This window comes from Drosophila albomicans, chromosome 2R, assembly GCF_009650485.2.
Source record: "Drosophila albomicans strain 15112-1751.03 chromosome 2R, ASM965048v2, whole genome shotgun sequence".
NCBI lineage: Eukaryota > Metazoa > Arthropoda > Insecta > Diptera > Drosophilidae > Drosophila > Drosophila albomicans.
The window spans coordinates 8,198,245-8,221,740 of NC_047631.2; the positions used below are offsets into that span (position 1 = coordinate 8,198,245).

Below are 23,496 nucleotides of genomic sequence, written 5' to 3' on the forward strand. Positions count from 1 at the left end.
ATGAGAATATTGCCACATTATACGGAGTTTCTTTAAATTGTTCGAATAAAATTTGCATGGTTGTCGAGTATGCAAAATGTAGAACACTCTACCATTTGCTGCATTGTCGTAAGTATAAAAGGATCTTATTCCGGGAGAAGCTGAGTTGGATGCAGCAATGTGCCAAGGTAGATATGTTTAAAACACTTTGGATTTTTTTCGTCTCACATTATTTTTAGGGTTTGGAGTACTTGCATGGAAAAAACATAATCCATCGGGGTCTTACAACTAAAAGCTTGTTACTTTTCGACAATTGTCGTAAATTAAAAGTGGGTGATTTCGGAAAAGTGAATGAAGTTGAAATAATTAGAACTGATTTCATGTGTTGCTACTTGGCTCCAGAAGTTTGCGTATGTTTCTATACTGAAAATGTGTTTATGATTCTTAACTATGATTTATTTTTTTTAAAGATGGGAAAAAAAAACCTTACAGAAACGTCGGATGTTTTTAGCTTCGGTATAATTTTTTGGGAAGTGATCCAACGAGAGAAGCCATTTTGCGACAGGGATTTGCATGACATCAGTGAATATATAAAAAGAGGTAAAGGTATTTCTCATAAAGTACACAGCGGATATTTTACATTTCTGACCATTCTAGGTATTCGACCGGATATTTATAATTTGATCAATGACGATTATAGTGGTATAGTACCGATAATGGAATGTTGTTGGCGCCAATCCTCAACAGATCGTCCAACGATGAGTGAAGTGCGTCGCGATTTAAATTATTCAATTAAGCGCTATGACCATCAATCAAATTGCTGCATAAGTTAGAATGAAACTATTATTAAGCAATAACAAATTATATTATATCAGAATAATACAGATTATGTTGACCCTTTATTTTTGTATGTACATTTTTCAATAGAAGGACTTTAATTTTATTTCTAACTATCCTTCTGCTATAAAATACACGAGCTTATTACAAACGCAATTGTTATGGTTGTCATTGTATCTGTTGAGTTGTTGTTGTTGAAATTGCTGTTTGTTGTTGTCATACATTCAAATGTAGCACAGATACGCCTTAACTTGTTCGAGGCTATAAACTAAACTGTCACCGATTTGGGTTGATTTTGGCCAGAGCTTAGAAGCCTCTGCTGTCCTGGGGCGACACGTTTCATTGTGTTTGCATTAAGATGGATAATAAAAAACAAATTCAAAAACAAAGCGTTTGAGGCATTTTCTTGTGACGAGATATATATATATGTTATATATATATTTAAAATCCAAAAAATGTTGCCGCCAAATTGCAATAGATGTAATTTAATTTGCTTTTTTGAATAATTACATTTATATAATAAGCAAATGTTTGTGTGGTGTGGCCATACATTTTTATTTTTACCATTTCCATGCCAACTTTAGGGTCATATAGATAACCAAAAACGGGCACTCTAAAATTTGTGAAACTTGCAAAATATATTGCCTTTCCGCTCGTTCAAAATTTTGCTCATCTGATCAAGTTTGTTTCAAATTTTGGCCACGCTCACTTCCGCCCCCAAAAATCGACAAAAATCGAAAAACAAGCGTAATTTTTAAGCTAGAATTTTGGTATATACAATTTCTATATTCTTTGTGATACCTGGTTGCGATCAGATAAAAATTGTCGAAGTTATTAAAGAAATACTTTTGTACGGGCAAAAAAACCTACTTACTAGGTTGTAGTTGCTTTTTCTGACAATATGGTATATTTTGCACTCTATAGAGTATCTTGTAGGTAGTACCATATGAATATACAAAATATACCATTTGGTATAGTTTTAGTATTTCGATGGTATATTATTAAGGTATATTCCGGAAATCCTAAAACTAGTTAATGCAATAGTTGACGAAAGTAGGTACTTTTTAGTTTCACGTTTCCGGCCCTCTTTGAAATATTTCTACCACTTATAATTATTTTTCTGCGACAGTAGAATCACTAAACGTCTTTCGCAACATCATCAACGTATCCACAGCCGAAATTTTATTCCGCAATCAAAATTTGATAGCTCTTCTCTGTTAATTGAGCAGAACACTGTCTGATTTAATTAAATCTGATTTATAGATATACATAAATTTTTATATATATAAAAATATGTATTTATTAGAGAAAAGGTAAGAAATCGAATTCGAAAAGTATTATCTAATGTTATATATATATATATACACTGACGAGCAAAACTGTAACACGAGTTCGTTGTTGCAACTTCAAAGGTCTGTAACTTTTTTTCTAATGGACGGATTTTAAAAATCTTAGTCTTGTTTTATTGGTTATATCATTTACTATTATTAAGCAAAATTTAAAGCCATTTGTTATCAAGTAAATGACACGCCAAACTGTAAAAAAAGTCAAATGTTACAGTTTTGCACTCACAATGGCAAAACTTTGGTTTTTAACTCTAAAGCTAAGTTAACCGTTAATGTTTATTTGTTTACATTTTACTCGCTGAGTTTTGATATTTTAAAGCCTAATGGTAATTGAATTTGTAATGGCTAGTGAAAAAAATAAGATCATTCTTGATTTACTAGAAGCTGGTGAATCTGTTCGAAAAGTGGCTAAAAAATTCGGTGTTAGCCATATGACTGTGCAGCGACTAAAAAAATACGGTCTAGGAAACTTTCCAATAAATCCAGGAGGCCGACCCAGAGTTTTGAGTGAACGTGACACACGCCACGTCGCTAACTTGCTAACAGGCAATCCTGATCTCACACCAATAAAAGCGGCGTCAATGCTTAATTTGAGTGCCAGTGCTTGGACAGTTAGCCGTAGCCTCAACAAATTGGGTCTAAAAGCTAAAGAAATGAAAAAAAAATCAATTCTTACAAAAAGACACATAATGCTGCGTCAGAACTTTGCCGCACATACACAAATTGGACATTAGCGGATTGGGATACTGTAAGTCATTGCTACCAGTGTCTAAAAAAGCAAAAAATTCCAAAATATTTTTGTTTCCAATGTTATATGGTCGGATGAAACCAAAATTAATCGGTTCGAGTCAGATGGACGCTCCTGGTATTGGACTAGAGATCCTACGATCCAGTCACCAAGGAATGTGCGACAAACCGGCAAGCACGGTGGCGGTTCCATCATGGTTTGGGGGTGCATTCACTCAAATGGAGTTGGTCTCTTGGTGCTAATCGATGGAATTATGCGAAAGGAGCAATATCTAGCAATATTGCAAAAAAACCTTCCGAAAGTTATTGGGAATATGGGTCTTTCTGTCGAAAAATGCGTCTTTCACCAAGACAACGATCCGAAGCACACGTCCATATTAGTTAAAAATTGGATTTCAAAACAGAAATTTCAATTTATGAAGACCACAATCTCCCGATATGAATCCGATTGAAAACTTGTGGAGTCACGTAAAATCGCAGCTGGCTAAATATGCAGTTCCTCCAAGTGGAATGAAGGAGTTGTGGGAATGGACACAGGATGTATGGTATGCTATTCCCCCGGAAATGGTACAACGGTATACCCAAAGTATGCCCGATCGCATAGAAGAGTTGGAAAAGTCCAAGGGGATGTGGACTCATTATTAAAAAATCATTAATAAAAATATTTGTTAAAAAAATAACCAGAGTGCAAAACTGTAACATTTGACTTTTTTTACAGTTTGGCGTGTCATTTTCTTTAACTGATAACAAATGGCTTTAAATTTTGCTTAATAATAGTAAATGATATAACCAATAAAACAAGACTAAGATTTTTAAAATCCGTCCATTAGAAAAAAAGTTACAGACCTTTGAAGTTGCAACAACGAACTCGTGTTACAGTTTTGCTCGTCAGTGTATATATATATATATTATCCAATGTTATATATATATATATATATATATATATATATATATATATATATATATATATATATATATATATATATATATATCCTGTTTAGGAGAAAAAAAGTAAACAAACGTAATATATAAATATATGTATTTCATACAACTATTTGCCACTTTTGTGTAAAAACTTACATCATAAAATTGCAGCGTTGGAGCAAGTGCACTTGCAAAAAGTGCAAGTAGCGATATCAATTTCTTATCTGCCATGACTAATTTTTTGAAGCAACTACAATTTTAGGCTTTAGTCATTTTGATTTTTTCAATTATGGACGACACAGAAATTAACGTGAACTTTAAAGATATAAAATTGTTAAAATGGGTAAGCATAGAGAGCAGTAGAACAAATAATCTGAGCTTGAATACATGTTCTTTTAAAGATCGGGAGAGGTGGCTTTGCAGAGGTACACAAAGGAATCTGGCGAATTCATGGTCAAGAAATAGATATTGCTGTGAAAATAACTTATGATTGCGAAAATGAGGAGAACAAATTTAAAAACGCAGTCCTTCGAGAAATCGAAAATTTACAAAAATGTATACATCCGAATATTATAAGATTGTACGGAGTCTCTAACACAAGCGACAACAGAATTTACCTTATTTTGGAGTATGCGGATTGTGGATCACTCTACGAATTCTTGCACCGCACGGAGAGGAAAGCTTCGTTCAACGAGAGGATTGATTGGATGCTACAATGTGCCAAGGTATTATGTTAAATATTCTTAATATTTTTCTTAACTGACAATTCTTGTAGGGTATAGAGTACTTGCATAAAAAAAACATAGCTCACCGGGATCTTAAGACGCAAAACTTGTTACTTTTCAATGGATATCGCACGTTGAAAATATGCGATTTTGGTACAGTCAAAGAACTTGTGTCAACTAATACCCAGGATGTCGGGACTGTTTGTTACATGGCACCAGAAGTTTATGTATGTATATGTATTTATAAATTTGTTTTTAGGAAACATATCATGTTTTTTTTTTCTTTTACTTCTATAGAACTTCAATAGAAATGAAAAATACAACGAAAAGTGTGATGTGTTTAGCTTTGGAATCATATTTTGGGAAGTTATGTCAAGGAAGAGGCCATTTTACGAATTTAATGAAATGCATCCATTGGCAATCCATAAAAAAATAATTGAAGGTAAAAACATTTCAGATAAAAATATTCCCTTAATTTTATTTTATTAAAATTCTCAGATAATCGTCCGAAGATAAATGACATTATTTACGAGAATAATAAAAAAATGCTGGGATCATGATCCAGAAAAGCGGCCAACGATGAAAGAGTTATGTGATTTTCTCCCTAATTATGATATATACATATTTTTTAACGAGATCAAATTTCGGAAAGTAGTAAGAAGAAATAGCTAATTCCGACAGATTAACTTCTAATATCGCAAATTTTTATTAATAGATGAAGAGAGGCAGATATTGTGCTTTTTTCACAGCAAATTGGCAAAACAAAGAAATTGTTGAAATTAAAGACTATATTGAAAAAGACGAAAAATCTTTCTTCAAAGAAATTCGTAATTTGAAAAGGTTGAGCCATCCAAATATTATTACATTATATGGTGCCTTCAAATATTCCGAGACTAGTTTAGGCGTAATTTTTGAGTTCGCAGATTGTGGCTCACTTTATGATTGTATACATGATGAGGATATCACGATTTCATACTATCAGAAGCTGCGTTGGATGTTGCAATGTGCCAAGGTATGATTAATGATATTTTTATGGCTGCGCAGTGAAAAAACTCACTATACTCTTTTTTTTTTTAGGCTTTGAAGTACTTGCATAGCAAAAAAATAGTCCATCGATCTCTAAGTACGCGCAATTTATTACTATTCGATAAGTATCGTGTATTAAAAATAAGTAATATTTATCAAGTGAAGATATTTCGTAGTGTGCGAGATCCCTATTTGGCTCCAGAATGCTGGGTAATTATTTTTCATGTAAGAAAACAATACATATTTTTTATATCTCTTTTATTCATATAGGATACTAATGGAAAATTTACAGAAAAGGGTAATATATTTAGCTTTGCAGTTATTTTTTTGGAAGTAATGACGAGGAAAAAGCCGTTTGAACTATATAGACTTATGGAGATATTTTCAGTCGCACATAATCTAAAAAATGGTAAGACTTATAAATTATGTCCAGATATTCATTTAAATTTCATAAGTTTACAGATCATCTTTTAGATTTGATTCACATGGAAATAAACGAGTCAGATCGTATAATGCAAATAATAAAAAAGTGCTTAAATCGAAATCCAGAAAATAGACCAACTATGAAACGAATTGTGTCTTTTCTCGGATGCGATTATAGGCTTTGCATTAATGTGGACCATGCTGACTTGGGATTCACGACATTTGTAAGCAACTACAGATCTAACAATCAAAATAATATTTCATAATGATGGTATTTACAGACTGACTCTACCTGTGAGACGCTTTGCACAGCATTGTGGAGACGTTCGGAATCTAATGGTTTAGTAAAACATGATTTTGATACTGATTTATTAACGACAAAGGTGGCACTAAAAGAAATTGACTGCAATAAGAAAATGGGATGGCAAATTATGAGAGAAGTCCCCAAGCTTTTAGGTCTAGCTCATAAGAATATTGCCACATTATTCGGAGTTTCTTTAAATGATTCAAATAATATTTGCATGGTTGTCGAGTATGCAAAATGTAGAACACTCTACCATTTGCTGCATTGTCGTAAGTATAAAAGGATCTTATTCCGGGAGAAGCTGAATTGGATGCAGCAATGTGCCAAGGTAGATATGTTTAAAACACTTTGGATTTTTTTCGTCTCACATTATTTTTAGGGTTTGGAGTACTTGCATGGAAAAAACATAATCCATCGGAGTCTTACAACTCGAAGCTTGTTACTTTTCGATAATTGTCGTAAATTAAAAATAGCTGATTTCGGAAAAATGAATGAAGTTGAAATAATTAGAACTGTTTTCATGTGTTGCTACTTGGCTCCAGAAGTTTGCGTATGTTTCTATACTGAAAATGTGTTTATGATTCTTAACTATGATTTATTTTTTTTAAAGATGGGAAAAAAAAACTTTACAGAAAAGTCGGATGTTTTTAGCTTCGGTATAATTTTTTGGGAAGTGATCCAACGAGAGAAGCCATTTTGCGACAGGGATTTGCATGACATCAGTGAATATATAAAAAGAGGTAAAGGTATTTCTCATAAAGTACATAGCTGGTATTTTACATTTCTGACCATTCTAGGTATTCGACCGGATATTTATAATTTGATCAATGACGATTATAGTGGTATAGTACCGATAATGGAATGTTGTTGGCGCCAATCCTCAACAGATCGTCCAACGATGAGTGAAGTGCGTCGCGATTTAAATTATTCAATTAAGCGCTATGACCATCAATCAAATTGCTACATAAGTTAGAACGAAACTATTATTTAGCAATAACAAATTATATTATATCAGAATAATACAGATTATGTTGACCCTTTATTTTTGTATGTACATTTTTCAATAGAAGGACTTTAATTTTATTTGTAACTACATATCTTTCTGCTATAAAATACACGAGATTATTACAAACGCAATTGTTATGGTTGTCATTGTATCTGTTGAGTTGTTGTTGTTGAAATTGCTGTTTGTTGTTGTCATACATTCAAATGTAGCACAGATACGCCTTAACTTGTTCGAGGCTATAAACTAAACTGTCACCGATTTGGGTTGATTTTGGCCAGAGCTTAGAAGCCTCTGCTGTTCTGGGGCGACACGTTTCATTGTGTTTGCATTAAGATGGATAATAAAAAACAAATTCAAAAACAAAGCGTTTGAGGCATTTTCTTGTGACGAGATATATATGTTATATATATATTTAAAATCCAAAAAATGTTGCCGCCAAGTTGCAATACATGTAATTTAATTTGCTTTTTTGAATAATTACATTTATATAATAAGCAAATGTTTGTGTGGTTATGGCCATACATTTTTATTTTTACCATTTCCATGCCAACTTTAGGGTCATATAGATAACCAAAAGCGGGCACTCTAAAATTTGTGAAACTTGCAAAATATATTGCCTTTACACTCGTTCAAAATTTTGCTCATCTGATCAAGTTTGTTTCAAATTTTGGCCACGCTCACTTCCGCCCCCGAAAATCGAATAAAAAACGAAAAACAAGCGTAATTTTTAAGCTAGAATTTTGGTATATACAATTTCTATATTCTTTGTGATACCTGGTTGCGATCAGATAAAAATTGTCGAAGTTATTAAAGAAATACTTTTGTACGGGCAAAAAACCTACCTCTCCAAAGCTACCTCTCCCGATCTTAACAAGTAAGAAAGCTACAGTCGAGTGTACTCGACTGTGAGATACCCGCTACCCATTTTGAATAAAAGAAATATATTTTGCGGTATTTTTCTCAAAATATACTGAAAAATACTAAAAATATACCAAATGGTATGTTTGGTATATCGATATAGTGTCGCATTCAAAATATACCATAGACGGCACAATATACCAGATTGTCAGCCAAGGCAAATAAGAGCCCTAGTAAGTAGGCGTTTTTGCCCATACAAAAGTATTTCTTTAATAACTTCGACAATTTTTATCTGATCGCAACCAAATTTTTAGGAATCTTAACTACTATAGCTATTATTATATATACCAAAATTCGCAACTCTAGCTTTAAAATTACTCTTGTTATTCGATTTTTTTGATTTGCGGGGGCGGAGGTGGGCGTGGCAAAAATTTGAAACAAACTTGATCTGCGTGCAAACATAACAAATGCTGTCGAAAAAAAATTATAGCTCTATCTCTTATAGTCTCTGAAATCTAGGTGTTCATACGGACAGACACACAGACGGACAGACGGACAGACAGACAGACGGACATGGCTAGATCGACTCGGCTGTTGACGCTGATCAAGAATATATATACTTTATAGGGTCGGAGATGCCTCGTTCTACCTGTTACATACATTTCCTGCCGGCACAAAGTTATAATACCCTTCTACCCTATGGGTAGCGGGTATAAAAATTACATGTATTTGAGCTCAGATTATTTGTTCTAATGCTTTTTATGCTTACCCATTCTAACAATTTTATATCTTCAAAGTTCACGTTAATTTCTGTGTCGTCCATAATTGGAAAAATCAAAATGACTAATGCCTAAAATTGTAGTTGCTTTAAAAAATTAGTCATGGCAGATAAGAAATTGATATCGCTACTTGCACTTTTTATACCCGCTACCCATAGGGTCGACAGCATTTGTTATGTTTGCACGCAGATCAAGTTTGTTTCAAATCTTTGCCACGCCCACTTCCGCCCCCACAAATCAAAAAAATCGAATAACAAGCGTAATTTTAAAGCTAGAGTTGCGAATTTCGGTATATTACTAATGTAGTCAAGATTCCTGAAAATTTGGCTGCGATCAGATAAAAATTGTTTAAGTTTAAAGAAATAGTTTTGTATGGGCAAAAACGCCTTCTATGTGTGTGTTGTATGTATGCGTATACGTACATATATACATGTTCGCCTCTATATTAGCATCCAATATGATGTGGTACTCGGGGTACTTGGGTTCGAGCCCGCTCGGGGTACAAACTTTTTTTTTTTAATCGTATTTTCAATAATTATAAATAATAATTTTAAATAAATATTTATAAATAATAATAAAAAATAAATAATTATAAAGAAATACTTTTGTATGTGCAAAAACGCCTGCTATGTATGTATTGTATGTATGCGTATACGTATATACATGCTCACCTATATTAATGTCTGTATGCATTGAGGATTCATAAGCAGTGCGATAGCTCGAGCCCGCTCGGAGTACAAACTTTTTTTTTTTTTTTTAATCGTTTTTACAATAATTATAAATTAAAATTGTGAATGTTATTCAAGAAATACTTTTGTATGGGCAAAAACGCTTGCTATGCTTTGTATGTTTGTATGTACATATGTATGCGTCTATATATCTACATGCTCGCCTATATTGGTGTGTGCTGGTAGTGCGTCGGTTCGAGTCCGGTCGGGACTCATAAATTTTTATTTTTTTTAATGCTATATACAATAATTCAGATTAAGTTGGTTTCGAATTTTTGCCACGCCCACTTCCGCCCCTGTCAAAGTTATTATGGCGACAAACGGCTGCTGCAGCATGCCTCATTTGGTTAACCAACTAGACCAACTAAATATTCTTAACAGTTCTTGATTGTGATCGGAAAAGAATCTTATAAGATATTCGAGAAGCAATTTTAATAAATGGTAATAATTATTAGCCGCTTTAATGCAACAATAACGCGCTTTTACACACATAGATACATGTGTGTGTATTTATGTATGCATGTGAATGCACGTGTACATATACATGTACATATACATATATTTGCATTTGTCCGTTATGTTCAAAAATGCTATCAGTAACGGTTTTTTTGCGGTAAAAGTCAAAACGAAAAGAACGCAATTTTCAGAGCAAATGTTTGATTTGAACGGTATTTCGATTTTGGGCATTGCAAGGGGATATTAAGATAAGTGAACATAATGACATTTAAACTTTGTGCTGGTGCAGATTATTAGCTTTTTATTCTGTGTCGCCGTTGTGTACGCAGTAATGCTGCTGAAAGCATCGATAGATCGTGCACCGATACATCGATTTTTGTAGGTATATTTTACGATGGTCTTATCGATATCGATTTTACGCGATATATCGATGCTTGATAATAAATTAGTCGCATAATTTTACAATATTGCAATATTGTATGTGTATTTAGTATTAGATTTGTGTTAAATTACACAGATTGTATTGGAGTGTCAAACCAAGAATATATATCGGATATGGAAATAAATAATTATCTCTTTGTTTAAAAATATAGTAACTAGAAACGTTTTATTCCATTTTTTTAAATTTATTACAATTTATTACAAAACTCAATGATGCACCCAGCATTGATTTTTTGGGCGACATTTTCTAATAATCTTATTGACACCGATGCTAAGGAATGCATCGATGTTTTATTTTGCAAATACCGATATACATAAAAATCGATATTTTTAGGGAAATAATCGTTCATTGTGTATCGTGTATCGATGCTATCTCTTTTGCATCGTGCCCTCCCTAGGAGAAAAATTCATAATTCATAATTAATTATTTCTAACATTTTTCAATTTTCTTCTAATTTGATTTAATTAATATACATATATAATTAGCATATAACAATTACTAATAGTTATTAATTATAATATTTAAGTGCAGATATTTTGTAGAAATGCCACGCGTTAGTAGACAGTCTGCATCACAGAGAGCACGCTCTAGGCAGTTACGAAATAGAAGAAATAGGGAAAATAACGATTATATTGTAGAAGAGAGGGAAAGTAATGCAAGTTCGCAGAGGAATCGTAGAGCTGATCAGGAGTATAGGGAAAGCGAACAGATTATAAATAGTCAGCGACGTTTAGTAAGGAGACGATCAGCGCGAATTAGGCAACATGAGCAAACGACAGATACAGACCATAGAAGATTGAGACGCACAGACGCCGACTATCGACAAAACGAACAATCGGACAACACAGAAAATAGAAGACAACGAAGGACGAATGCAGTGTATCGGCAGCCAGAACAGACGGCTGATACTCTGCGACGATCGAACCGTAGGCAGGATTCTGACTATCGACGAATCGAACAAGCAGAAAACTCAGAATTTAGGAGACTACGACGAACAACAGTAGCTTTTAGAGAGCCTGAACAGCAGGCTGATACTGTACGAAGATCAAGACGTAGGCAGAACGTACAGTACAGGACAGTAAAGCAGATTCAGAACTCGGAATTTAGGAGGGAACGACGGACGGACGTAACTTTTAGAGAGCCTGAGCAGCAGGCTGACACTTTACGAAGATCGAGACGTAGGCAGAACGTACAATACAGGACTGTAGAGCAGATTCAGTACTCTGAATCTAGAAGAGAGCGACGGGCGGACGTAACTTTTAGAGAGCCTGAACGGCAGGCAGACACCTTAAGAAGATCGAGACGTAGGCAGAACGTAGAGTACAGGACAGTAGAACGGATTCAGAACTCTGAATCTATGAGAGAGCGACGGGCGGACGTAGCATTTAGAGAGCCTGAACAGCAGGCTGACACTTTAAGAAGACATATACGTAGACGGGATACAATGTACAGGACCAACGAACAAAGACGAAACTCGGCATTAAGGGCAGCGAGACGGACAGATCTTGAATGGCGTCTATTAAAGAGGGAACTAGATCGGGTTAATAGGTCACAGGCTAGAAATAATCTTACTAGGAGGATTATTGAACAGGTGCGCAACACCGGTGCGCGTCGAAGTGCCCGGTTATTAGCGCGACAAGCAGCATTTGACGCCTCAAGACGACTTAGCCAAAGAGTTAGCCAATATAGGGAAAATATTGAAAATAGATTAGCAGAAAACCGTCGAAATGCTGCCCATAATAGAGAGGAACGTGCGAATAGTCTTCAGGAAGAAAATTCACCCAGACCCACTAGAATAGAAGCTCTGATTGAGAATTTTAATAGAGTTGTCAAGCTGGGCCCCAACAAAATTTGCCTTTCTTGTAAAGGTCTCTGGTTTCCTCATCAAGTAAGTAGGATACCTAGAACCATAATTGAAGACAATTATGAGTTTTCTGCGGAGATTTTCGATGTTGAGCGTCAGTTCCCTTCATCTGACGGTTGCTTAACTTTTTGCAAAACATGTTGCCGCAAAATTAGATCTGGTGTTAAACCAAAAACTTCCATTTCAAATGGACTAGATTTCCCCCAATTACCTGATTGCCTTAAAGGCCTCACTCCATTAAAGGAACGCCTCATTTCTCCTAGTCTTCCTTTTATGATTATAAAGTCTTTAGGCCATGAGCGTCAGAGTGCAATTAGAGCTGTAGTTAATGTTCCAATACCCATAAGTAACATCGTAACATCCCTCCCACGGGCTTTTCATGAAGCCGAGGTCGTACAGCTCCACCTCAAGCGTAGAATGGAATATAGCCATGATTTCATGGCCGAAACCATAAGACCCTTAAGAATAGCTGACGCAATTAGGTATTTAGCGAATACAGAACTTTACAGAAAACATAGTGTAGTTTTAAATGAACAGTGGTTGTCCACTTATACAACTGAAACTGTTCCCTTCATAGCATCTCAAGCAGACGCAGAATTTGTGGAGGGACTTGAGCGAAGAATTGAAAATCCAGCACATCAGGATGATGCTGAGATAGAGGAGCTCAATCCTGGGGGTCAAGAAACACTGCTTGAGAATAATCAGATAGACACTGCTGCCATGCAGAGAATCACCCTGGCTCCAGGCGAAGGCCAACAACCCCTAGATATGATTCTCGATGCTGACTCGGAAGAGTTGGCATTCCCTACAATTTATGCTGGCATAAAAAGAACTTGTCCCCTTAGCTTTTCCGCAATTATAAAATCTGAGCTTCGAAATGTAGATAGGAGAGGTTGTCGAATTGACAAATTATTATTCAATTATAAGAAGTTAGAGCTGATCCAAATTCGTAGTAATATTACAATTTGCTTAAGAAAACAAAGCGCCTCACGCGCCATTACAGCCTCTAACGCTCTCAACGATGAGCATATAGATAGCATTATTCGCCACGATGAAGGCTATAGGGTCCTGAAGGGTGTTCGCACATCTCCTGCTCACTGGGAAGCAGAAAAGAAAAAGGTAATGGCGATGATTCGACAATTCGGTCTACCAACCTTTTTCATCACTCTGTCAGCTGCTGAGACACGGTGGGCGGAATTATTAGTTTTATTGAAGGGGAATATAGATAGGCAGCAAGTTACAGAAGAAGAAGCTTCGAATTTTAGTTTTAGTGAAAAGGCTCGTTTGATTAGGTCAGATCCTGTAACTTGTGCAAGGTATTTTGATTATAGATATCGTCAGGTTTTAACAATTATGAAGAGGGAGAGGGCGTTTTCGAAAATCATCCCGTTCTCAAGTATTATTGGCGTGTTGAATTCCAGCAGCGAGGTTCGCCTCATATTCATGGCATGTTTTGGCTGAAAGATGCCCCCTCTGCAGAGCTCTGTGGACTTTGAAAATGAATTGTCTATAGCCTCAGTCATTTCATTTATTGACCAATTCATTACCACAGATGTAACTGATACTGAGTTAGCTCAGTATATTGAATATCAAAAGCACAATCACGGACATTCTTGTATGCGTGAAGTGAGGGGTAACTCTATTTGTCGCTTCGGTATCCCATATTTTCCCATGCCACAAACAGAAATTCTTCAGCCATTGGCTGAAGACTCTGAAAACATTTCTCTTCATCAAGAAAATTTGAAAAAAGTTCAATCTCTATTAAATTTCCCATTTGATTCTGACTCTATAAGTCAATTAAGCATATTTGAGAATTTCCTATCTCATCACCAATTAAACCTCAGCTACGAGGACTATAAATATGCATTGAGATCTGGCTTGAAAAAGCCCCAAATATTTCTGAAGAGAACATTTGCAGCCATTAAAGTTAACGCTTACAATAAACATATTCTCTCAATGCAAAGGGCCAATATGGATATTCAGTTCATATTGGATCCCTATGCCTGTTGCAGTTATATAATTAATTATATAAGCAAAGAGGAATCTCCAAATTAATGCGTGAAGCAGTGAACGAGATTCACAGAGGCAGCTTCAGCATTAAACAAAAGCTGCAACATATTGGCCACAAATTTATCTCCGGCACTGAGATTTCTGCTCAGGAAGCCGCCTACTGTTGTCTAGGAATGCGTTTGTCTGAGACTAGCAACGCAGAAGTTCATATAAATACGTCACGACCAGAGCACAGAGTTCGAATGCTCAAGTCTAGACAACAGCTCCAAAATATGAATGAAGATTCCACCGATATTTATGTTTTGGGAATGCTGGATCATTATATTCAGCGGCCAGATAGTCTCGAAGGCCTGTGTTTAGCCGATTTTGCTGCAAATTATAATTTTGCGAAATCCTAGGGAACTTTTAATGTTATATTTTCCGTGGAGGGATGAACAGGTAGATTTGCTTAGTATTAATTGTGAAAGCGTGTATGCAGCAAACTTAGAATCTATTGGATTTAGGTATAGGAAATATAATGTTTTAGAGGACTTAGAAGACGTGCTTAGAAGGGCCATAGAAGCTTAGGGAAATTTTCAGGAACGGGATCAGGCAGATAGTTTAGATAATCATTTTAGGGCTTTGGCGATCCCTGAAATAAATTCTCAAGTAAATGTTTTGGACTTAAATGCCGTTAATGTTCCCGAAGATTCGGACAATGTCATCCGACTTATTAAGCTTCCGCCAATTATGTCACGTGATGACTTAGCAAGCATAGTTAAATCTTTGAATCTTAAGCAAAAAACTTATTTCACGCATGTAATGCATAATGCTAAAGAAAAGAACATTTTTTTATGAGTTTGTAGGAGGCGGAGCAGGTGTTGGCAAGAGTAGATTAATTTCAGCTATTTTCCATTCCCTTTCGCAACTATATAATAGTAGGCCAGGTTGTGACCCCACCTCTGCTAAAATACTTTTGTGTGCTCCCACGGGTAAAGCAGCTTTTGGAATTGGAGGTTCAACCCTGCATTCCATGTTCTCACTTCCAGTGAATCAGTCCGGGTCCTCCTTTAAAGATTTAGGTGCAGATTTACTGAATACACTTCGCTCAAGGTTTATAGATCTTAGGCTTTTAATTATTGATGAAATCTCAATGGTCGGTGCCAAAATGTTATCTCACTTAGATGCTCGTCTTAAGCAAATTTTTGCTTACAGGGAAACCTCATTTGGAGGAATTTCAGTAATTGTTTTTTGGCGATCTCAGACAACCACGTCCCGTAGGAGATCGATGGATTTTCCAATCCACTACATCGTCGCATGATCCATACAGTGCTATATTTGGGTCTGCTTTGTGGGACATTTTTAAGTTTTTTGAGCTCACATAGATTATGCGACAACGAGACGATCAAGCATTTGCGATAGCGCTTAATAACATGGCATCCGGTCAAATGACATTAATTTACTTAGAGCTAGAGACCAATTTCCTAATGATGCCATTCATTTGTTTTTGCGTGATGAGGATACAAATATTTTTAACACTGCTAAGTTAAACTCGATACCTACGGAGCAGTTCATTTCCACTGCTCTTGACTCAATTAAAGCTGCACATCTTAACTCAGAAGCTAAGTCCAGATGCTTGGAATCCGTAAAGGATTTCAAAACATCTCAAACTCAAGGGCTTTGCACAACCCTTATTTTGAAAACCACTGCTAAATACACGATGACGGTCAATATAGATACTGCAGATGGTCTTGTTAATGGAGCTTCAGGTATTCTTATGGAAATAGGTTTTAATACATCCCACTCCCCGAATGTTCTTTGGATTAAATTCTTAGATGAAAGTGTTGGAACTAATGCTCGATCTAGGTGCACTCATCGTGCTGAACCCTCTTGGACCCCTGTTCAGAAAACTGTGAAAAGTTTTCAATAGTTTTCTATTGACCGCAAACAATTTCCAGTTGTACCTGCAGAAGGTATAACTATTCATAAAAGTCAGGGTGCTACATATACCAACGTGGTGGTCCACACAACTCCTGGTATGCAAAAGGAAGCTTTGTATGTAGCTTGTAGTAGAGCCGCAAGTGCGGCTGGCCTCTTTATTGTTGGGCAATTTGTGCCCCCGAAAGCTGACCGTCAGTCAGTGGTAGAGCAAGAGCTTGCCAGTTTAAGATCCACAAAATTGTTAAATTCCCATTTCAGCTGTCTCTTTGACAATTCTAAAATCAATGCTGTATTCCATAATACACAAAGGTTACATTGCCACATTACTGATATTTGCTCCGATCAGTTAATGCTCCAGTCTCAATTTCTATTTTTCGTTGAGGCTTCTACATATTCCAATGAATCGTATGATATTCCTGGCTAACGTTGTGCTATTCGTCTTGATTGCCAGTCGACTTCTAGTGGATCTCAAGAGAGGATGGATCTCCAAAGAGAGGCATTCTTATATTCGCCAAAAATCAAGTTTTTGAGAATGTTAGTCTCTGCTCAAGCGGACGATATTATTCTGACCCCAATAATTTAGCTTCTGCAGTGTTCGAGTATGCAGTGTTTAAATATAAGTCTTTAGGATTCCTCATTATATATAGAAGTCCAACATATCCTCCGGATAAGTTCGAAACTGAATTTGAAAATTTATTTCAGGGATTTCCATTTTTGAATAGCAGTAGTGTAGTGCTAGGAGATTTTAATTTTTGTTTACGGGAGCTATCTGCTGGATGTAGAAGGGTTTTCGATTTTTTGGCAGCTAATAGTTTTAGGTTTTTGTTAGATTTGAACATGTCCACAACCAATTATGATACACATATTGATTGGGCGTGCTCAAATATTAGGGATAACAGAGCCACAGCACGCACATATGAGACAATTTATAGCTATCATAGTGGTTAGCATTGATGATCAGGTTTAGATTTTTTTGTATTTCTAAAAGTATTTGCACCTAATTTAATTTAATTCAATTTAATTTAATTTAATTTAATTTAATTTAATTTAATTTAATTTAATTTAATTTAATTTAATTTAAATATTTTAATTTTAGTCCTTGAAATCAAAATTTTTTGTTTATTATTATTATAAATTTAATTTATATTAATTATGATTTTATATGTACAACAATTTTTTGGGGAATAATGGTGTTGTTTATACACAGCACAAGTCGACTCGTAGGTCTGCCGAAATTAGATTTCGGAAAAGACCCCATTATATTTAATGGCCTCCTCGTGGTGTTCCCTGGGTCTTGCTTTAATAAATTAAAAGTATTTTATTGAAGCAGGAGCTGATTCGAGCGGCGACATATTTCAAAAGCCAATTTTGTAGTCAATAACATTAATTTTGTATCATAAAATAAGTATACTTATAATACGCAAGAATTAAATAGACTTTAATTTACAGTATCAATTTTGGGCACATTTTCCAGATTTTTTTTTTTTTTACTATGGATAGCGGGTATCTCACAGTCGAGCTCACTCGACTGTAGCTTTCTTACTTGTTATTAATAGACGCAGCTTAGAGGAATTACTGATTTTTTCACAGCAATTTGGAAAAACAAAAAAAATTGTTGTACAACAAATTAAAGACTATTTTGAGGAAGACGAAAAATCTTTCTTCAAAGAAATTCGTAATTTGAAAAGGTTGAACCATCCAAATATTGTTACATTATATGGTGTCTCCAAATATCCCGACAATCGCTTATGCGTACTTTCTGAGTTTGGAGATTGTGACTCACTTTATGATTGTATACATGATAATAATTACAAGATTTCATACTATCAGATACTGCGTTGGATGTTGCAATGTGCCAAGGTATGTTTAATGATATTTTTATGGCTGCGCTGTGAAAAAGCTCACTATGCTCATTTTTTAGGCTTTGAAGAACTTGCATAGCAAACAAATAGTCCATCGCGCAATTTATTACTATTCGATAAGTATCGTGTATTAAAAATAAGTAATATTTTTCAAGTGAAGAAATTTCGTAGTGTGCCAGATCCCTATTTGGCTCCAGAATACTGGGTAAATATTTTTCATGTAAGAATACAATACATATTTCCTATATATCTTTTATTCATATAGGATGCTAATGGAAAATTTACAGAAAAGGGTAATATATTTAGCTTTACCATTATTTTCTTGGAAGTAATGACGAGGAAAAAGTCGTTTGAACTATATAGACTTATAGAGATATTTTCAGTCGCACATAATCTAAAAAATGGTAAGACTTATAAATTATGTCCAGATATTCATTTAAATTTCATAAGTTTACAGATGATCTTTTAGATTTGATTCACATGGAAATAAACGAGTCAGATCGTATAATGCAAATAATAAAAAAGTGCTTAAATCGAAATCCAGAAAATAGACCAACTATGAAACGAATTGTGTCTTTTCTCGGATGCGATTATAGGCTTTGCATTAATGTGGACCATGCTGACTTGGGATTCACGACATTTGTAAGCAACTAGAGATCTAACAATCAAAATAATATTTCATAATGATGGTATTTACAAACTGACTCTACCTGTGAGACGCTTTGCACAGCATTGTGGAGACGTTCTGAATCTAATGGTTTAGTAAAACATGATTTTGATACTGATTTATTAACGACAAAGGTGGCACTAAAAGAAATTGACTGCAATAAGAAAATGATATGGGAAATTATAAGAGAAGTCCCCAAGATTTTAGGTCTAGCTCATGAGAATATTGCCACATTATACGGAGTTTCTTTAAATTATTTGAATAAAATTTGCATGGTTGTCGAGTATGCAAAATGTAGAACACTCTACCATTTGCTGCATTGTCGTAAGTATAAAAGGATCTTATTCCGGGAGAAGCTGAATTGGATGCAGCAATGTGCCAAGGTAGATATGTTTAAAACACTTTGGATTTTTTTGGTCTCACAATCTTTTTAGGGTTTGGAGTACGTGCATGGAAAAAACATAATCCATCGGGGTCTTACAACTCGAAGCTTGTTACTTGTTTTCGGAAAAATATATGAAGTTGAAGGAAATAGAACCCATTTCATGTGTTGCTATTTGGCGCCAGAAGTTTGCGTACGTTTCTATACTGAAAATGTTTTTATGATTCTTAACTATGATTTATTATTTTAAAAGATGGGAGAAAAAAGCTTTATAGAAAAGACGGATGTTTTTAGCTTCGGCATTATTTTTTGGGAAGTGATCAATCGAAAAAAGCCGTTGTATATTTCAGAAAACCACCAAAGGTGAAGGTGGCCAGCTAGAAAAATCATTACATGACACGTGTTTTCAAAACTTATTAATAATTAATTCGTAATTAATGCTTCTAATTATTAATTAGAAAATAAATTAAATTATTGATTGTTTTCTAATTAATAATTTACAGCTCTAAGTACGTATTCCACGAATTAATCATATTATATTACATAAAATTGAACACAATGGGCTGAAGTCCCTAATAATTTTGTTATTTTGTAATTCAAAAAATGTAAATAAGAGTTGTTTGAGAGGGGTTATACAAATATTTGTTGTTTTTCCAATAAACTTAAAAAAAAAACTGTGAAATCAAATATTAAAACGTTTTTTTTTTTGATTATACAAATTAACAGCAATTTTAACTGAACATTAAAAAATATCAAAAATACTCGATATATCGATATTTTTTGTATATTTCTTGATATCGAGTGATATTTTTTACACAGCAAATATCATGTGCGTCAAGATAGCTCCGCAACTTTAGCGTCACATATTGATAAGAAAATATCGGATAAGAAAAACTTTTTATTTTCGTCTTTTTACGTCATATTTCGCTCGCTCTCGCAGTCGCAGTCGGACGTGTTTTTTTTCTTCCCTCTTAAACTTTGTGATTTTTCATTGAATTTCATATTTATTTACAATAAATATAACACTAATTTTACTCTCTCACTTGTGTTTAACTACAGATCGTTAAATCGCGGTGTGCTTTCTTGTATTTATTATATTATTATCATTTTTCTGGAAATATTTTTTTTAGTAGATAATTTTTTTTTTTTTTTTTTTTTTTTAATTAGTTTCTTTATTTAAGTATCGAACCAGTACAGCAAGAACAAAATAGTACTATAACAACACAGGTACAAGAAATGTTTATGTTTGGGCCAAACCTCATATTAGTTTAAGGTGTTTCTGAGAAGTTCACTATTGGGTGAACGTTTTGGCGAACCCTTGACGCTTCAATCGCCTCAAAGGTCTAGCTGGTAGTAGTCTCCTAGCGAGTCTGTTTTTATGAGTTAGCAACCTATCGCTATATCGGCTTGTGTGTCTGCCAATCTGCTCCTCTACAGAATGTATTTTCAGATCGCGGTGTAGGGTGGATCCTCTCACGTACCAAGGGCAGTTTGTAATTCGCCGTAACACCCTATTCTGCAGTACTTGGATGCGTTTGTAATTTGATTTGGCAGCAATCCCCCAAATCTGCATTCCATATATCCAGATTGGCACTATGCAATGTACGTATACTGCTCTTTTTGCTCGAAGAGACATTTTGTTTCTTTTGTTGAGCAGCCAGCGCAATTTCTGTAGCCTTTGGCCACAGTTCTTGGTGACAGCTTTTAAATGTGGCGCAAAAGTGAGTCTCTTGTCTAGAACGATACCAAGATATTTTGCAGAGGTAGGTTGTTCCAGTGTCACGCCTTCGAAGTGAATAGCTGGAGTGGTGGAGATTAGTCTTTTCAGCGTAAAACACGGGTTAACTGTTTTTGTGGAATTAACCTTCAGATTCCACCTTCTGCACCAAGCTGCCAAGCTATCCAGGTATCCTTGGAGTCCGTTTGCAGCTTCTACGCTGCTTGGAGAGTTGTATAATACCGCAATGTCGTCCGCATAAGTTGCAATGAGAGCCTTGGAGGGATCTTCCATATATGCACCCATTGGGATGGGTAGGTCATAGGTGTATAGGGAGTACAGCAGAGGTCCTAAAACACTACCCTGCGGGACTCCAGCTCTCATTTGGCATGTTGAAGAAAATGAGTCTCTAACTCTGACCTTGAACTCGCGTCTATCCATATACGATTTTAAGACTCCGTAGAATGGAGCAGGTAGCAGCATTTTTATTTTACACAGAAGGCCATCGTGCCATACTCTGTCGAAGGCTTGTTGCATGTCTATAAAGACTGCGTTGCAGTACTCTAGGTCGTCAAACGCTTGCAGGATATGTTTTGCCAGCCTGTGAATTTGTTCAACTGTACTGTGCCCTTCGCGAAAACCAAACTGGTGCTCCGGCCAGATGTGACGCTCTCTCATGACATCATGGAGTCTATTGGCAATAAGTCGTTCAAATACCTTCGATAACGATGGGAGCAGGCTTATTGGTCGATAAGATTCTGTTTCAGCTTCTGGTTTGCCTGGTTTGTGAATCATCACAATCGTAGCCATCTTCCACTGCTTTGGAAACACCTGTACTCTTAGCATTGCATTGAAAATGTTAGCAATAGAGAGTATAGCCTTCATTGGCAAAACCTTCAACGTGCGATGGCATATCCTATCTATGCCAGGAGCTTTTTTGGTATTTAATGATTTGATGACGTCACATATCTCCTCAGTTCTCACTGGCTTAATGGGAAGTGACATTTGCAGAGCCGTCTGTAGATGGTGTTGCGTGATCCTGACCTGTTCCGTAGAGGTAAAATCGAATGGAGTGAATCGAGCTTCTAAGTGGGCTGCAAACGCATTAGCTTGTTCTTCTTCATTTCTGGCAAGGCCACCACTAGGGCACTGTACTGGAACTTGCCTGAAGGGTTGTCTTTTCAAGGCTTTTGTGCATCTCCAGAGCGAGTAGTTAGCGTCAACCGTGTAGTCTAGTGATGCTAGTTTTTGCTCGAAGAAATCACTCCTTAGCTGCCTTAACATAGTTTTCAGCTGCCTTGTAGTCCGGTACCACATTAATCGATCCCAAGGGTCTTGAGAACGGATAGCACGTCTTCGGAGTCGTCGTTTTTCTGCAAGAAGCTGTTTGGCTTCTCTTGTGAGGCTAATTCCGTATTCGATTGCATCTGGTTGAGCAGAAGGTGGAGTCGAAGCCGCAGCAGCCCTGTGTATGGAGTCAGTCAGTATGTCAACTGCCTCTTCTATGTCATCTCCAGAGTCCAGGGCTCGATTTAATTGTAATGAGCCTTCCAGATGCTGTCTAAATGCTGGCAAATTAGTCCGTGTAGTAATGAGCCGCGGAGAAGTAGTGACGCTGATACTGTTTGTGTTAACGGTGACGACAAGGGCTAGGTGATCTGAGTCAAGATCCCAGCTCTGTTTTATATTTATTAGCAAATCAGGAATTCCATGGTATAAGGCAAAGTCAATGCAGGTAGGCGTGTGGTTGTCAACATAAGGGTACCTTGTGGGAGATCCTGTAGCAAGAACTTTGGCACCGCAAGCAGAGACGGCTTCAGAGAGTTCGCGTCCTCTGGGTGAGTTGTATGTGTCACCCCATATCCAGTGTCTAGCATTCCAATCTCCGCCAATTATATATCGTTGACCGCTAGCACGAAGTATGTCAGTGAAGTCTCTTTCTTCAATTCTATTTCTTGGAGGGCAATATATAGCACTAATCTCCATATCTCCTAGTTCAGTAGCAACTTTAATTGTTGATACTTGAGTAGTAAGTGTCTCGATAATTCTTCGAGGAAAGTGGCGTAGAGTACTTCTTACTAAAACAGCTGCGCCGCCTCCACTGTGATTGTTGTTCGATGGCTTGTAGGCGGGATAGAAAACATATCCAAAGATTTTAACTGTCTGTCCTCGGTTGAGCCTAATTTCCGACAGCAGAATGATATCAACGTTATTGCTGTGCGCAAAGAGTTCAACCTCTTTGGCTTTTCCAGCTATGCCGTTGACATTCCAAATAAGAATCTTTAGTGGATTCATTGTGATTCTGGAACGTTAAACTGGAGCTGGGAGTTAAAATTACTTCCAGACCATTGACGAATCATGTTGGCCATGTCAAGCACCATTTTTTCCAGTCTTTCCAGGCGATCGTTGTCTTGCTTGCGTTGTTGTTCTTGCTCCTGTTTCTGCTGCTGTAGCCACAGAAGGAATTGCTGCTGTTGCTGTTGTTGTAGTTGTT

General features: G+C 36.0%; 2 protein-coding genes across 16 annotated transcripts in view; both read left to right on the forward strand.

Annotated features, from left to right (window-relative positions):
• The window catches only part of LOC117575442 (mitogen-activated protein kinase kinase kinase 7-like), a 41,531-nt gene that overhangs the window by 2,394 nt on the left and 15,641 nt on the right, over positions 1-23,496 (forward strand). For 3 of the 14 annotated variants that reach the window (XM_052008023.1, XM_052008032.1, XM_052008026.1), the window contains 4 exons: positions 6,289-6,639; positions 6,691-6,861; positions 6,922-7,051; positions 7,109-7,286. The exons of 3 other annotated variants lie outside the window; for them this stretch is intronic. In XM_052008023.1, coding sequence (XP_051863983.1) covers positions 6,289-6,639; positions 6,691-6,861; positions 6,922-7,051; positions 7,109-7,284 — 828 coding nt within the window. In that variant the 3' untranslated portion in view covers positions 7,285-7,286. Of the gene's footprint in view, positions 1-5,635; positions 5,725-6,288; positions 6,640-6,690; positions 6,862-6,921; positions 7,052-7,108; positions 7,287-19,037; positions 19,228-23,496 lie in introns of those variants that run through there. 8 more of the 14 variants (XM_052008024.1, XM_052008033.1, XM_052008028.1 and 5 more) reach the window with 8 other exon arrangements.
• Positions 13-966, forward strand: LOC127566186 (mitogen-activated protein kinase kinase kinase 7-like). 2 transcript variants are annotated; one of them, XM_052008037.1, is made up of 4 exons: positions 13-108; positions 219-389; positions 450-579; positions 637-966. In XM_052008037.1, the coding sequence occupies exons 1-4, from the start codon at positions 70-72 to the stop codon at positions 810-812; spliced, it is 516 nt and encodes a 171-aa protein (XP_051863997.1). In that variant the 5' UTR covers positions 13-69; the 3' UTR covers positions 813-966. The 2 variants fall into 2 exon arrangements, with proteins under 2 accessions (XP_051863997.1, XP_051863996.1); XM_052008036.1 differs by having other exon boundaries at positions 55-167.